Below are 15,169 nucleotides of genomic sequence, written 5' to 3'. Positions count from 1 at the left end.
AAGGCGGCGTCACCGACAAGCAGAGGTCCAACCATTGCCGCTCATATGCAAAGCGCTCGGTGCCTCCATGCCCCATCTGCCTTGCTCGGTGCCGGTAGCTCGTCCCTACGCCGCGAGGCCGGGAGGCCCGAGGGGAAGCATGCTACATGAGCCCGCGTTTAGTTCGCGAATTTTGAAAATTTGGCCACCATAGCATTTTCATTTTTATTTGATAATTAATGTTTAATTATGGACTAATTAGGCTTAAAACGTTCGTCTCGCAATTTCCAACCAAACTGTGCATGGACTACATTTAATGCTCCATGCACGTATCGTAAGATTCAATGGAATAGCTACTGTAGCACTTTTTGAAAATTTTTTTTAGGAACTAAACAAGCACGGAAGCACACGAAGCCAACAGTATTTTTGTCTGACAACAAATCAACACCAGTCACACTGATGAGCTAAAAAATCAATCAGCCAACAGACCGGGCATTTCCAACTCCAAGCAGCCCCCAGACGAAATGACTTTTTTTGGCGTCGCCCGCCCTCCGGCCCTCGTGGCGATCGTATCCGTCCGAATATGCCTTGCTTTGGCGCCCCACCTCCTTTACTCCCCCACACCCACCGATTCGTTCGACCTCGTCTCTCTTCCCCTTCCTGACTGTTTCGCCTTTTTCCCTTCCTCTCTCCCCTGTCCCCCCAGCCTAGCGAGAAAGCGAAGGGGCAAAAAGAAGCCGCACCGGCTTCCTTTTCCACCACCCGGAGAGATGGAGCTGTTCTACGAGCTGCTCCTCACTGCGGCGGTCACCCTCCTCGCCGCCTTCCTGCTCGCCACGCTCTTCGCCGCCAATGACCCCCCGCGCCGGACCGATCGCGCTGCAGCCGCGATCGCCGAGGAGGTGGCGGAGGAGGAGAGGATCATCGAGGTCGACGAGGTGATGATGCGTAGCGAAGGGAGGGCGGCGGTGGCGCCGCCGGAGGCGGAGGGGTGGGTCGAGGCGGAGAAGGCGCCGGCGGTGGTCGTCGCGGAGGCGAAGGAGCCGGAGAGCTTGCCCGAGGAGGAGGAGGGGGTTCCCGTGAAGGCTGTTCGGGAGGTGCGCCTTGCTGCTGGTGTGGAGGAGGGGGAGGACGGCGGTGGCGGCGTGAAGCGGTCTGATTTGACCTCCGCAGCTGTTGTGGCGGCGGCGGGTGCTGAGGCGAGCCCGCAGGCGTCGGGCGCCGAGGTTGTGCCTAGGGAGGTTTTTGATGTGGCGGGGTTGGAGGAACGGACCGTGCAGGATGTTGAAGCGAAGCAGCATGATCTGGGTGCTGAGGTTGCTCTTGCTCCCGTTGAAGTTCTCGAAGCAGGACCGGACAAGCAGGGAGTAGAAGTTATTGGAGTTGCGCAAGTGCTTCCCTTGGAAACAGAAGCTATTGAAGTGAAACATTACCATTTGGTTGCCGAAGTTGCTCCTGCTGAAGATGTTCTTGACGTGGGATTGGTGGACAAGAGTGTGCAAGCTATTGAAGTGAGTCCCGATGAATTGGATTCTGAGACTGCTCTTGAAGAGATTCTTGATGTCGTATTGGAGAAGAAGGAAGAACAAGTAGTTGAAGTGAAGGAGCACGAATTGCCTGCAGGGGCTGCTCCACAACCAGTTCTCGATGTGCCATTGGCAGAGAAGGAAGAGCTTAAACATCATCAGCCCGTTGAAGAAGCTGCCGAGGTACATGAGGAAGTGCAGAGCAAGGAGGAAGCTAAATGTGAGGCCCATCCAGTTGATCAACAAGAAGAACTGGTTCCTGAAGAGGAGTCGGTGGCAAGGACAATTGATGATGTGAATGTTAGCCATGAATGTAGCTTTAGTGATAAAGTGGTTACTGAATTGCCTGTGGAGGCAGTGACATTGCAAGTGCTGCCGAAGGATGACCCTGAGGCAGACATGGAGTTTGAGTGGGAAGGGATCGAGAGGAGTGAGGTGGAGAAGAGGTTTGGTGCGGCTGCAGCATTTGCTGCTAGTGGGGCTGGGGCGGCTGCCCTGTCAAAGCTCAATAGTGATGTGCAGCTGCAGCTTCAAGGTCTCCTCAAGGTTGCCATTGACGGTCCCTGTTATGACTCTGCGCAGCCACTTACACTGAGACCTTCATCTCGTGCGAAATGGTATTCATTTCTTCTTTCTGTTACCCTGGCTACATTTATCATTGCTACATTGTGTTAGGTTATAGCTTAACGATAAGCAAACCCTGGCCTGGATGCCATCAACACTGGAGTACTGATCCCCTGCTATATTTGTATCAAGGCAGAGCAAGAGTAGCATACTAGTATTTTTCAATAGGAAGAAATCACAACACATAAAAAATCCTATTCAAAACTAACTTGTTTGCGCTTCATTATTTCAAAGCTGTCAAAAGTTGTATGCAGGAGATCTGGTACAGTTTAAGTAGTTAAATTATAGGGAGATTTAATTATAATAGTGCACAAATTCTTCAATACTGTTAGTATATTTTTTTCCTAGCTCAGAGATCACTTGTAGGCTTGTTTGTTAATGACTCTGCTTGGAAGGCCAAAAGCCACCTTTGCACAAGCTTCAGCATCGTTTCAGCTATTTAGGTAGACCAATGTGAACCGCACATCAGGCTCTGGCTTTCTGCTTCTAAACCACCAGATGCTAAGCTGAGGAAACAAGTTCAAATCATTAAATAACAATTGATCCGTTTCCCTTGCTGATAGCCAAATCAGCGATTGATCTGTTTCCCTTGGTGATAAATCATGTTTTATGAAGTAAGACTGAAATGAATAAGTGCAATATCTTTTTTGGTCTGAAGGACTTGCATTTTGGAGTGTCATTGACTATTGATTTCATCAGATGTGAGGTTTATGCCAATACAAAAGCTGTGATATGTATAATTTGACATAATAGGGTTATGCGGCGTCTATGTTTGCGAGCTTGGGGTATCTGGCTGGAATAGGATTTATGACAATTCTGCACTACAAGTTTTGGGTTTCCTCTTTTCTTCTTGGTTCTTGAAATTGGGTTCATCAGCTTCAGAGAAGCATATAACTCCTTTACAGAAGAGCAAAGGAAGCATATAAAGTTGGAGCTATACATACCTTGCCTCCTTTGTGGCAAAGAGAATATTGCACTTCCCTGCATGAGACAACGAGAATCTACGCTTCCTTCTCAAATTTGGTCATGGTAGTACCTTTTAAATTTTGAATGTCTTATGTCTTAAAAATATTTGTCCATGATGCTGCATGGTTCATAGGATAATGTTTTGAATTTTGGAATAAACTACAAATGAAGGTAAGTGTAATGAATAAAATGTAAAAACAAAATATAGAAGTCAAAATCATGTAGGTGGATCTGATGCAATGATTGAGTGAAATTACAATCCTGAATCAACTGAATTGTGTTTCTTTGTTTAGTTTAGGCAGAATTGACAGCAACTAGTCACTGCCAGCCTCTGTCTGAGCAAGTTTTGCCCTTTAAGTAGTCAGGGAAAAAATTGTCCCTATACGAGTTTGCATATAATAGGTAACCAAGGTAAAGCCTCCCATCCAGTTGCCCCAGCAGTCATCTCTTCAGTGTGTCATCAACATGTTAAAGCTTGTTTGTCCATATAAACATGCTTCTCTATATTGAGCTTGCAATGTATCGATGTGACGCATTCCATTTCAAGATAGGGTTGTTGTTTGATGCGGCACCTTGTTCTGATTTTGCAATAGTTTTTGTCCTGCCGAATTCTGAGGCCACTCCAGATAATATCCTGTGCCAATTTGTTGTGCATGAGAGCACTATATTTAGATATGTTTTATCCAGCTAATCATCAGTTTATGAGCAATCTGTACAGTACCACCTCTTTTTTTTTTTTGCCAAAGATAGCATAGCATTTAGAGGGGAAAAAAATAAGAGCATCTTGGTCAAAGAAACCACTAACTGTTGGTTTGCCTTCAGAGTTCAGAATGGATTATTGTTGTGACGTGTCAGCAAATTCTGCTATGAGCCACCGAACAGGAGCAACAAGCATAGAAAGATGCCTTAATATGTTTTGCACATGGACACCAATACAGCTTCTCTTATTTCCCATTCTTATTTTTTGTTGGACCAATTAAGTGGCTACAACCAACCTGTTGTATACATCTAACTACCGAAGTTATCCCTTGGAGTGAAAAGAATAATATATGTGCTATAAAATATGGACTGATGGTCAGAAGTATTGAATAAAAAATTCAATATACCTAACCGGTCTACATGACGTAACATGACAGATATCTTGCGCCTATTTCTGGTAGACTGATGTGTATCTCTTTACGTCTTGAGAACTGTCAATGTTCCACTAATTATATTTTTGTATGCCCACAAGTAAAGCTAGAGTTAACCTTGTAATAATTGTATAATGGCTATGTGTATGTGTTTTTACTCCCAACAATCCAGGGAATATAGAAGTCTGAAATAGAGTTAAGGAAAGACATGAGATATCCTATAAGAGAAAAAAATTGGCGATCCTTCTATTTTTTGGACATATGTTGTCAGTTGTCACCATTCTGAGTGTCTTAAAGCATAAAAGAAATGGTGAAATAGTACATTGTAGAAATTATCTGCTTGGTTTGATCTGTGTCTAGATATTCTGTAAAGATACGCACAAAGAGTGGTAATACATAATGATTACTATCAATGATCATTTATTGTTTTCTCAGGGCTGCTTGGCAGAAGTTAGGGAATATGAACCCTGAGATCGCTATGGAGAAATACATGGATCTTTTATCAGAAACAATTCCAGGGTGGATGAGGAATGAAACCTTGGTAATTTATTATTATATACTACCCTTGAAATGTAGACTTGGGTTTCCGTACAAGTATTTTCTGCTTCTTTGACTGGAGAAGAGTGAAGGGCAGGCCTGGTGCAAGCGGTAGAGTCTTACCGCCTGTGACCGGAAGGTCTCGGGTTCGAGTCGCGGTCTCCTCGCATTGCATAGGCGAGGGTAAGGCTTGCCACTAACACCCTTCCCCAGACCCCGCACAGAGTGGGAGCTCTCTGCACTGGGTACGCCCTTTTTTTGACTGGAGAAGAGTGCTTAAAGGTTAACAGTGTTTGCATGTTATACTCTAGGACACAGAGAACGCTGGCAGTTTATCTGTGGAGACTATCTTAACAACGATGACTGCTACAAGTGATCAACGAAACAATCAAGGGTAATTTACTACTCCCTTCGATCAAAATACGTGTCTCATTTAGGACATCAACACTTTGTACAGTGTGAAGCTTTAACCAACAATTTCTATGAAAATATGCCATTTCAGAGAAAGCTAATTCAATATTTTGGAAGAACTTATGATAAATCTAGCTACATATATCTTACATTGTCCATCCAGGTATACATTATGGTCAAAATTAAAACAGTTTGGCCAGCAGAAATCCTAAAAAACACCGATAATTTTTAATCAGGGTAGCCTACCCTAACTTGCTTGGGACTGAAAGGCTATGTTGTTGTTGGTGGTGGTGGTATTGCATAAATATGTAATGTAAGATACAGTAAGAACACTGTCGCCATGAAAATGTCATACTTGCCATACTGACTGGTGTGGATTGGTGCTGGTATGAATTTGTTTGAAATGATTTTTTCAGCACTCTGTATTGTTTCTTTTGTTGGTAAAATGTTCCAGTCACGAATGGTAGCTCTGATGTTACAATAACAACAACAACAACAACAACATAGCCTTTCAGTCCCAAGCAAGTTGAGGTAGGCTAGAGTTGAAACCCACTAAGAGCCCCAAGTCACGGTTCAGACACTTCAATAGCTGCTTTCCAAGTACTCCTATTCAAACATAGATCCCTAGGTATATCCTAAGCTTTCAAATCTCTTTTTATTGCCTCCCCCAATATCAATTTTGGTCTTCCTCTACCTCTCCTTATATTATTAGCTTGGCTTAGGACTCCACAATGCACTGGCGCCTCTGGAGGTCTCCTTTGGACATGGCCAAACCACCTCAACCGATGTTGGACAAACTTTTCTTCAATTGGTGTTACCTCTAGGCGATTACGTATATCATCGTTCCGAACTCGGTCCATTCTTGTGTGACCGCAAATCCATCGCAACATACGCATTTCTGCAACACTCAGTTGTTGAACATGTCGAATCTTTGTAGGCCAACATTCTGCTCCATACAACATAGTCGGTCTAATCGCCGTTCCATAGAACTTGCCTTTAGCTTTTGTGGTACCCTCTTGTCACAGAGAATGCCAGAAGCTTGTCGCCACTTGATCCACCCTACTTTGATTCTATGGCTAACGTCCGTATCAATATCTCCATCTCTCTGTAGCATCGATCTTAGATACCGAAAGGTATCCTTCTTATGCACTACTTGACCTTTCAAACTCACATCTCTCTCCTCCTGTACAACTCCGCCAAAGTCGCATCTCATGTATTCGGTTTTAGTTCTGCTCAATCTAAAACCTTTAGACTCAAGGGTCTGCCGCCATAACTCTAGTTTTCTATCTACTCCCGTCTGCCTTTCGTCCACTAACACTACATCATCAGCGAACGACATACACCAAGGGATATCCCCTTGTATGTTTCTGGTAACCTCATCCATTACCAAAGCAAAGAGATACGGGCTTAAGGCTGATCCTTGATGAAGTCCAATTTTAATCGGGAAGTAATATGTGTTACCATCGTTTGTTCGAACACTAGTCACATCATTGTTGTACATTGTTGTAGCTCTGATGTTACATAGTACGATAATATTTTTAGAACAAGTGCATATACAAAGGTTTGTGCGTTACTTTCTGCTGTGGATGAATTTCTTACAGGAATGAAGATAGTTCTAGCATAGGTGAAGGTCGTCCAATAACTTCCCGTAACCCAAAGAAAGGTATGTAACTTCACATATATTTGACACTGGCAGGATTTTTCTTGAATCTTGATCCTAGAGAAAGGAAAACATATTTATCGTGCCGCTATTACTATTGGATGGATTGGATCAACAATTGCAACCTATTTTTTTCTATTTGCTATCAGTATTTAGCTGGAAAGTTGCTGATTATAATTCTCATGCCAGACATATAGTATTTTCTTTCCTTAGTGTAATATTGATTGCAGTGTTTTAGTTTAATTCATCACGGTAAATGAAATTATCCTTATTCCTAAGTCAATGGTTTTAGAAATTGTAGTATTTTTTTTTCTTGGGTTTCTGTTTGTGTTTGACTGCTCCTTTAATATGTTTTATGATTTATTCATCGTTACGTTCTAGCACCTGCAATTTTGAATATGTTTTCATATTCCCCTCTCGTGACTGTTGAAAAGCTGGTATAATTAATATTTGGCCTCTAGCATCGCCCTCACCCATGTTGTCCCACATACCATGGCACCCATGTTGTCCCACATACCATGAAGAGGTGCTAGATATGTTTCTCACATGAATACTTTTGCCAAAGCTTTCTCAACTGGGAGAATTATAAATGACAATGATGGAACCCAAACTCAGAAAAAATGTAATCGGTCGATGCTCCAGAGCCTACAAAAACATTTTGGAATTCCTGTTGGGGATAAGGCAACTCATCAGTGAGACTATGTGATAACTATATATATTGATTCTTCGTCGACGTGCATACAGGGTATTTAAAAACATATAAAACGCGATAAAAACATATAAACTTACAGGTGTTACACGATAAAGGATTTTTTTATGACACGATAAAGAATTGTGATGCAGGTGGGTATTTGAAAGCCCCCTTAGCTTGCAGATCGGTTGTTGCAATTTTCACCTTCATTCGATTCTGACATCCCCGTAAATTTTCAGGCCAGAGCTCTGATATCCCTACTGAATGAAGGCGACACTGATAAAATATTCTTGCATCAATGATTCCAGCCCATTGCTGAGACCATTATCGATGCCTTCGTCATAAAATTAGATTTGTACAGTTGTGGTGGTTGTGCTAATGGTAGTGCTATGATGATGTTGGTTCGTGTATGTATATGACTGTATATATCGTAACTGCTGCTGCCTGTATATTTGGCCAGTTGCAGACTTGTCATCGGTTGTGGTCAATACTAACGTTACCTCTGGTAACTGATAAGTGGTAACTGTATTTGTTACCGCGTAGTTTGGAACGAAGAATTTAAGCGGTTCAGGTAAGACTTATCTAATTCCAAATTGCTGAATTCGTCCGATTTGGAGTGCATAGTAGGGCTGCTATGTTATCGAAAAAACTTTTCTCACGGTATATCTTCATCTGAATGGTTCAGGAATCAGGAACGCTTCAGATTCTTGAGGCTGACACCGCGACACTGATAATGCACGTTACGTGTCGCGGTCATCTCATCCTACCATTTTCCGGAGCAGAATGGACTCGTGAGGCCAGCAAAGTCCTGAGGCTTGACCGGACGCCTGGATCAGAACAGCGCCAGCCGCGCCTGGTGATGGAGAGAGGCGAGCAAAAAGTGGACACACGTAGGCTCCACCAGAGAAATACTTGGCACGGGTCGTCCGACGACACAACCGGTGGAGTACGTTCTAGGCCAGAAAGGCCCGATGAAATTGGCGTCGACCGCACCGTAACCGTGTCTAGTTAATCTCGGACACGAACTGCCCGATTCACATGACCCACAAGAGCACGGGCACGGTAGCCGAGCTGTACTTGTCCAACGCCCGCGGCTGCGAATCCTGCAGCAAGTGTCCGCCCGCGCGCGAGCAGGGTCCGTGACCGTGCCGCCGAAGCCCTCGCCCCTGGCGCCCAGCCCTATCCGGCGTCGTCTTTCCACCGCTAGTCAAACATACCCCGTGGCCGCCGCCTGGCCGGGCTCGGGCTCGCGCACGCCCGTGAATCCGCCGAGGCGTACCCCTCGCCTACCGGCTACCGAGGCCGGCGAGCCGCGCCAAACCAAGCGGGCAGCGCGTCTCGGCTGCCGCCCAAACGTGAGCCAGCCCAGCCATCGCGAGGTCGCTGCTGCCCGCCAGTCCGCCACGGCGAGCGGCGATCGATGCGCTTTTCCCTGAGACCCTGTGGTGGTGGTGGCGCCTACAATAAAATAGAATAGAATGCTTTTGTGAACGTGGGATTAGCGCGCGTGCGAGCGCCCCACTCCGCGGATTTGTGTAGCTTGTAGCCCTCTGTACACGGCAAGGTCGGCTACGGAACAAAAGATATACTCCGCGAGTTGCCTAGTGTTTGTGTGTATTTTGGGGCAAAGGACTGAGCGTTCTAGCAACCGCATGCATGCATTGCATGGCCCGTGTTTGCAAAGGGGATTATTCCTTTTTGGCCGGCAAGCGGCTTTAGAAACCCACTTCCGAAAGGCAGACAATAATTCCGACTTCCAGAGGAGAATGCAGGCAATACTTTGGCCGGTTATGGTCGAATTCTAGTGTACCAACCGCTGCGGCGTGCGGTGCCTTTGGAGTTTGGACCAATTTCATTCCCTGTGGAAAAGATGGGTTTAAACTCTCCTTTTCGTTTGGTGAAGAAAGCAAAGGGAAGATAATAAGAAGATGCTCCGGTCGCATAGATTTATCTTATCGATACGCAAAAGGAAAAGGCAGCGGTAGGTTGTAGCTGCATAAAGTACAAGGTTGTAAGTTTATAAAAAGTGGCTGCTTTTGGCAAATTGGTGTGCTGCTGCTTACAGAAATGGCGTAAGTGGAAGCAATTAGCAAACCAAGTGATGCATGCATCCTATGTTAGACTATCTCCAACAACGCCGACCCAAATACCAGACCTATACTATGATTTAGGTCCCCTACAGACAAAATGTCACGTACCCAAAACGTCTCTTCTCCAACAGCCAACTGAAAAAGAAAGGAGCGCTCGTGCCGCAGCCCTGCAGCGGAGGAGCGCCCGAGCCGCCATGGACCCGCCGCGCCGCAGCCCTGCAGCGGAGGAGGACGGACAAACGGGACGGCATGAGCGGCGTCCGGAACGACGACGGCAGCGGGGCCGCCAGCGCCGCAGACGAGCGCGGCCGTGAGCGCTACCTACGCGACGGAGGAGAGGAGCCGCTGCTGGAGCCGGCGGCGGAGCCGAAGCAGTTTGTGGCCGGCGGCATCTCTGCCGGCCTTTTGTCGCCGCCGCTCATGAATCTAGGTGAGCGCCCCGTCCTTCCCCAGCCCTTTGTTGCCTGCGCCTCGCCGCCGTCGCCACGGCACAGGCTCGCCCGCCCGCTGCTCTTTCACCGGCATAGTCTCGCGCTGCTGCCGCCGCTCTTGCGCCGCGAGCTAGGAGGTCGCCGCCAGGCCAAGGCATCCCGTATTTGGGGCCCACAGTGGAGGAGCAGCCGTAGCCGCCGGCTCGAAGGAGGAGTCCTCCCCGCTGTGGTCCGCCTAACCGCGCTCCACCGCGGAACCACCTCGCCGTGGGCACGCCTCGCCGAGCCGGCCGCACCCCGACGCAGACCCGCCTCGCAGCGCCGGAGATTTGGGTTGAGGAGAGAGAAGACGGAGGGAAGACGCAGATTTGGCTGCTCTCTCTCCTTCTACGTAAAATAGCTACTCGGAATGCGTACTCTGTTAGACGCCGTTCTTTCCGTGGGCGTGATATATTTTGGGTATGGGTCGTTATATGGGTAAGCTTTTGGAGACAGTCTTATGTGTTTCACAATGCGGTAGGCTGTGTAGCACCCACGTATTAAATATTGGGTGTACATGTACTACTATTTAGCTGTATGAGTACAGGCAGGCGAGGGAAAAAAAGGAAACTCGTGACATCATCACTGATCGAGCAACTTTGCACCACTTCATTCATGGAATGTATGATTATCCTCGCTGATGAACGACCTCAAGCCATGCAGAACAATTATTTGTACTGTGCACTTTTTTTTGCCGGGAATCATTCACTCAGCCGGACACGGCGCCCCCAGCAACACGTGAATACGTGACAGGCTACCGTGACCACGGTCCAGTATACTACCCCCTATGGCTTTAATACGTACACGGTACACCGACCCATCTGCGCCGGCCCTCCGATTCTTCAATGCCGGGAAGAAAACAACAGAAGAAACTTCGAGGTCCGCTGTACAGTTCCCATGGCGTGACGCGCGCGGGCGACCCATGCACACGAGGTCACAGAATAAGGCGACGGTTATTCACAGGACCCTGATCTCACCGGTACCGCCATGCCATGCTACACCTACACTGCAGCAGTCACTCCACTTCAGTACCTCACCCCGTGCCTGCCTATATCACTCTGTCGCTCGCAACGCATCGCATGTGAACTGGGGGGAACAGACAGGCGCTAGTGTTGGCTAGGCCCGGTGCAGGAGCACCAGAACAGAAGGCCACTAGCCCACTACACCAAACGAACAGCCAGCGCTTACTTGCGGCGGCAGCATGCAGCCTCCGAGGACCAGGTGTACGTGATTACGTGGTGGGCGCCCACGGCGGCCCGTGACTCGCCGGCCAGTGGCACCTTGCCAAGTGCCAAAAGGGCGCGCTCTCAGCTCTCTGAAGTGCGGGAACGAATGGTGTCATGTGATGTGACCGGCTATATATAGCGATGCACAGCTCCCTTCCTCTGATTGTAGCACTCTCTTCATTGCGCCCTGCAGTCCTCATTAGCTAGCTGCTAGCTTCCCCTCCATACCCGGCTGCCGTCTCTCTAGTCTCTACACACACAGGTGACACTACAGTGAGGAGCTTGAACAGAGGAAGCGGCGATGAAGATGCATCGCTTCGCTCTGCGTGGCCCGGGGTTTCTCGTGCTGTGGATGCTGCTGCATTGCGGAAGCGAGCTCGCAGCAGCGGTGCCTCCAGGTCAGTGCTGCGCCCATTCCCTTGCTATCCTTCTCCCCTATACGAGTATGCATGTGACATCGTTTGAACTTCCTGGTGACATGCAGATGGCTGGTACGATTACTCCGCCTACACCGACGTAAGTCTCCACTGAAGCATTCTTTCTTCCAGAATTAGCAAGCTAGCTTTATCTGCACGCCGTCATGCATGAGTAACAACTCACAACAATGCAAGCTCGTTAATTATTAACCGCTTTGCTATATATCTGTGGCGTGTCTGCCTGTCGCTTGTGGTTCTTGCATCTTTATCAAAGACCATTTTTTCACCTGGGTGACCACCAAATAACCAATGCGGCAGAGAACTAGGCAGAGGATCGAATAGGAGCCGGGGAAGATGACGAAGCCCAAAGCCATTGTTGGACCACAAATGCTTCCTCCCCACAAGGCCACAACGCACATGATCCTCCCTCAGGCCTCAGTCTCTCCGGCCGGTTACTCCAGTTTTGTTCCCATGCGTGCGTGCGCTGGGACACCTCAGCCCCACACCAGTACCTACCAGCTGCTAGCAGCCAATAGACATTATCACACGGAACAAGTGACAAAACACTATACTACACTTCTCGATAGTATTATAGTATCGACCTCCACTAAGCTCTGAAAATGGTTGGGAGTATCGTGATCATGCATCGGGTCATCATGTTTATTTGATGCTCTCTTCTTGGAAGCTAAGCTCTGCAAGCAAGGCGCCAAGCGGCAGGGCCAAACTCTGCACGCGGCTAACATGCATGCGTTTTTTTTGGGCCGACCAAGTGACCAACTAACGCGGCCGGCAATAGTGAGCCCTCTTTGCTTACCGCGTATTAGTTGTACGCTTATTAGATGCGTTTTTTCTGTGTGTCGCGTGCTATCTGTCGCTGTCACCTCCACAGTTATCATATGCCGCTTAAATAAATAAGCTTTGATAGAATAAATTATGGGCGAGGCCAGGGTATCTGCGCATGCAGTCGAGCCGTGTGTGCTAAACTGCTAACTGCGAATTTGCATGGCGTCCAGTGCAGAGGCCAGCCGGAGCCGGCGCTGTACAACGGAGGCATTCTCAAGTACGGCAACAGCGGCGACGACCCGGACGGGTACCGCACGACGGAGACCGGCGTCTTCTCCCCGGCGTTCGTGGTGTACAACCTCAACAAAACCACCATGTACACCTTCTCATGTGAGCTCTCGAGACCGCCCCTGCCCTGCCCTCCCCTCCCCTATCCAATTCCAGTCATGTGACTATATATGTGAGTCCAACTGCTGCACTCATGTCATGTGAGCTTCAATAGTTCATTCTCGTTGTATGTCATGTCATGCAGGCTGGGTGAAGCTGGAAGGCGCGTACTCGGCTTTGATCACTGCGAGGCTGGCGCCGGACAACACCGGCGCCAGGTGCATCGCCACGGTTCTTGCCAGGAGCGACTGCTGGGCCTTCGTCAAGGGCGGCTTCGTCCTGGACTGGCCAACGCAGACCTCGGTTATCTTCTTTCAGGTACGCATTTTTTTCTCTCTATCGGATGCGCTTCGCAAATTACTAAAGTTTTCTTCAGAAGTAGTGCTCATTGTTCATGCGCGCCTGCAGAATGCTGACAAGACCCCCATGAAGATCACCGTCGCGAGCGGGTCGCTGCAGCCGTTCACGACAGATCAGTGGGCGATGCACCAGCAGGATACCATACGGAAGGTAACGTTTCGTCGAGGCCGACGTGGTGTGTCCAAAAAACAAAAGAAGTGTTGTTGCGTGCGATGCGACTAATCTGAATCTCATATTGTTTGCATTGACCGGAGCAGAGGAGGAAGCGTGTGGCGACCATCCACGTCGCCGACCCGCAAGGCGCCCGCGTGGTGGGCGCGTCCGTGTCGGTGCAGCAGACGGCCAAGGATTTCCCGATCGGGTCGGCGATCGCCTCCACCATCCTGGGGAACCAGTCGTACCAGCAGTGGTTCGTGGATCGCTTCAACGCGGCGGTGTTCGAGGACGAGCTCAAGTGGTACTCCACGGAGCCCATGTCGGGGCTGCTGCGCTTCGACGTGCCCGACCAGATGCTGGCGTTCGTGCGGTCGCACCGGGTGATGGTGCGCGGCCACAACATCTTCTGGGAGAACCAGGACGCGACGCCCCGGTGGGTGAAGAACCTGACGGCGGACGACCTCCGCGCCGCCGTGAACACGCGCATCCAGAGCCTCATGACCCGCTACCGCGGCGAGTTCGCGCACTGGGACGTCAACAACGAGATGCTGCACTACAACTTCTACGAGCAGCGCCTGGGGCCCAACGCGTCCATGGAGTTCTTCAGCGTCGCGCAGGACGCCGACCCGCTGGCCACGCTGTTCATGAACGAGTACAACGTCATCGAGACCTGCGACGACCCTTTCTCCACCGTCGACACGTACGTGGCCAAGCTCAAGGAGCTCCGGTCCGGCGGCGCCATCCTGGAGGGGATCGGCCTGGAGGGCCACTTCTCCAAGCCCAACATCCCGCTGATGCGGGCTATACTCGACAAGCTCGCCACCCTGGGGCTGCCCATCTGGTTCACTGAGATCGACATCAGCAACAAGTTCGACGCGCAGACGCAGGCCGCGTACCTGGAGCAGGTGCTGCGGGAGGCCTACTCGCACCCGGCCGTCAGCGGCGTCATGCTGTGGACGGCGCTGCACCCCAGCGGCTGCTACCAGATGTGCCTCACGGACTGGAACCTCAGCAACCTGCCCACGGGGGACGTGGTCGACCGCCTGCTGAACGAGTGGCGGACTCTGCAGGCGGGCGGCCAGACCGACGCGCACGGCGCCTACAGCTTCAGCGGCTACCTGGGGGAGTACGTCCTCACGGTGAGCTACAACAACAGGACGACGCAGTCCACCTTCTCGCTGTCGCCGGGAGACGAGACCAGGCACATCAACGTTCAGATGTGACCGCGAGTCCGTGACGATCGGTGGGTGGTATAACTGCCAGTGCCCTTGTGTTGTTTTGCATTGGGCTCCTCTCCTGACTCCCTTGTCCCGTGTCACATACGGGGCGCGTAGTGCTTGCCACTGCTTATACTATTACTAGCTGATGTAGTGTGATTGTCGTGGAAGAAGAGCGCACAGCCAATCTATGTTTCTTACTGTCCTGTGTGAAATTTAGTGTACAATCTGGTATCCAACAGCTGGCATGTGCAACATATGGCCACGTTTAATGATCCATCTCACAGACAAGAACCAACGATTTTGATTAAGAGGGGCCGGACAAACATGATCAACGATTTTGATTAAGAGGGGCCGGACAAACATGATCGCACTTTTTAGTGTGATAAAATATACATAATTATATGTTTCAACAACTTTTTAAAAACTTCTACACTGTTTATAACCAAAACAATACTAGTTTAATACAAAATGAGTGGAAATTGATATTTTTATGCTATAAATTCAAATATTTATATAGGTAATATATGAAATGTACTG

At 49.0% G+C, this 15,169-nt stretch overlaps 1 protein-coding gene and 1 pseudogene across 1 annotated transcript; both read left to right on the top strand.

The window, feature by feature from the left end:
- Window positions 1-562: 562 nt before the first annotated feature.
- LOC136548336 (acyl-CoA-binding domain-containing protein 5-like) lies at window positions 563-8,132 on the top strand (annotated as a pseudogene).
- A 2,804-nt stretch (window positions 8,133-10,936) lies between these two features.
- LOC136502431 (endo-1,4-beta-xylanase 5-like) lies at window positions 10,937-14,889 on the top strand. The gene is made up of 6 exons (XM_066497782.1): window positions 10,937-11,708; window positions 11,795-11,826; window positions 12,740-12,899; window positions 13,042-13,214; window positions 13,305-13,406; window positions 13,514-14,889. Exons 1-6 carry the CDS (start codon window positions 11,612-11,614, stop codon window positions 14,633-14,635), a joined length of 1,686 nt encoding a protein of 561 aa, XP_066353879.1. The 5' UTR covers window positions 10,937-11,611; the 3' UTR covers window positions 14,636-14,889.
- The last annotated feature ends 280 nt before the right edge of the window (window positions 14,890-15,169 follow it).

This window comes from Miscanthus floridulus, chromosome 1 (assembly GCF_019320115.1).
Source record: "Miscanthus floridulus cultivar M001 chromosome 1, ASM1932011v1, whole genome shotgun sequence".
NCBI lineage: Eukaryota > Viridiplantae > Streptophyta > Magnoliopsida > Poales > Poaceae > Miscanthus > Miscanthus floridulus.
The sequence above is the reverse complement of the archived record's forward strand: the minus strand, read 5'-3'. Positions and strand labels throughout refer to the sequence as shown.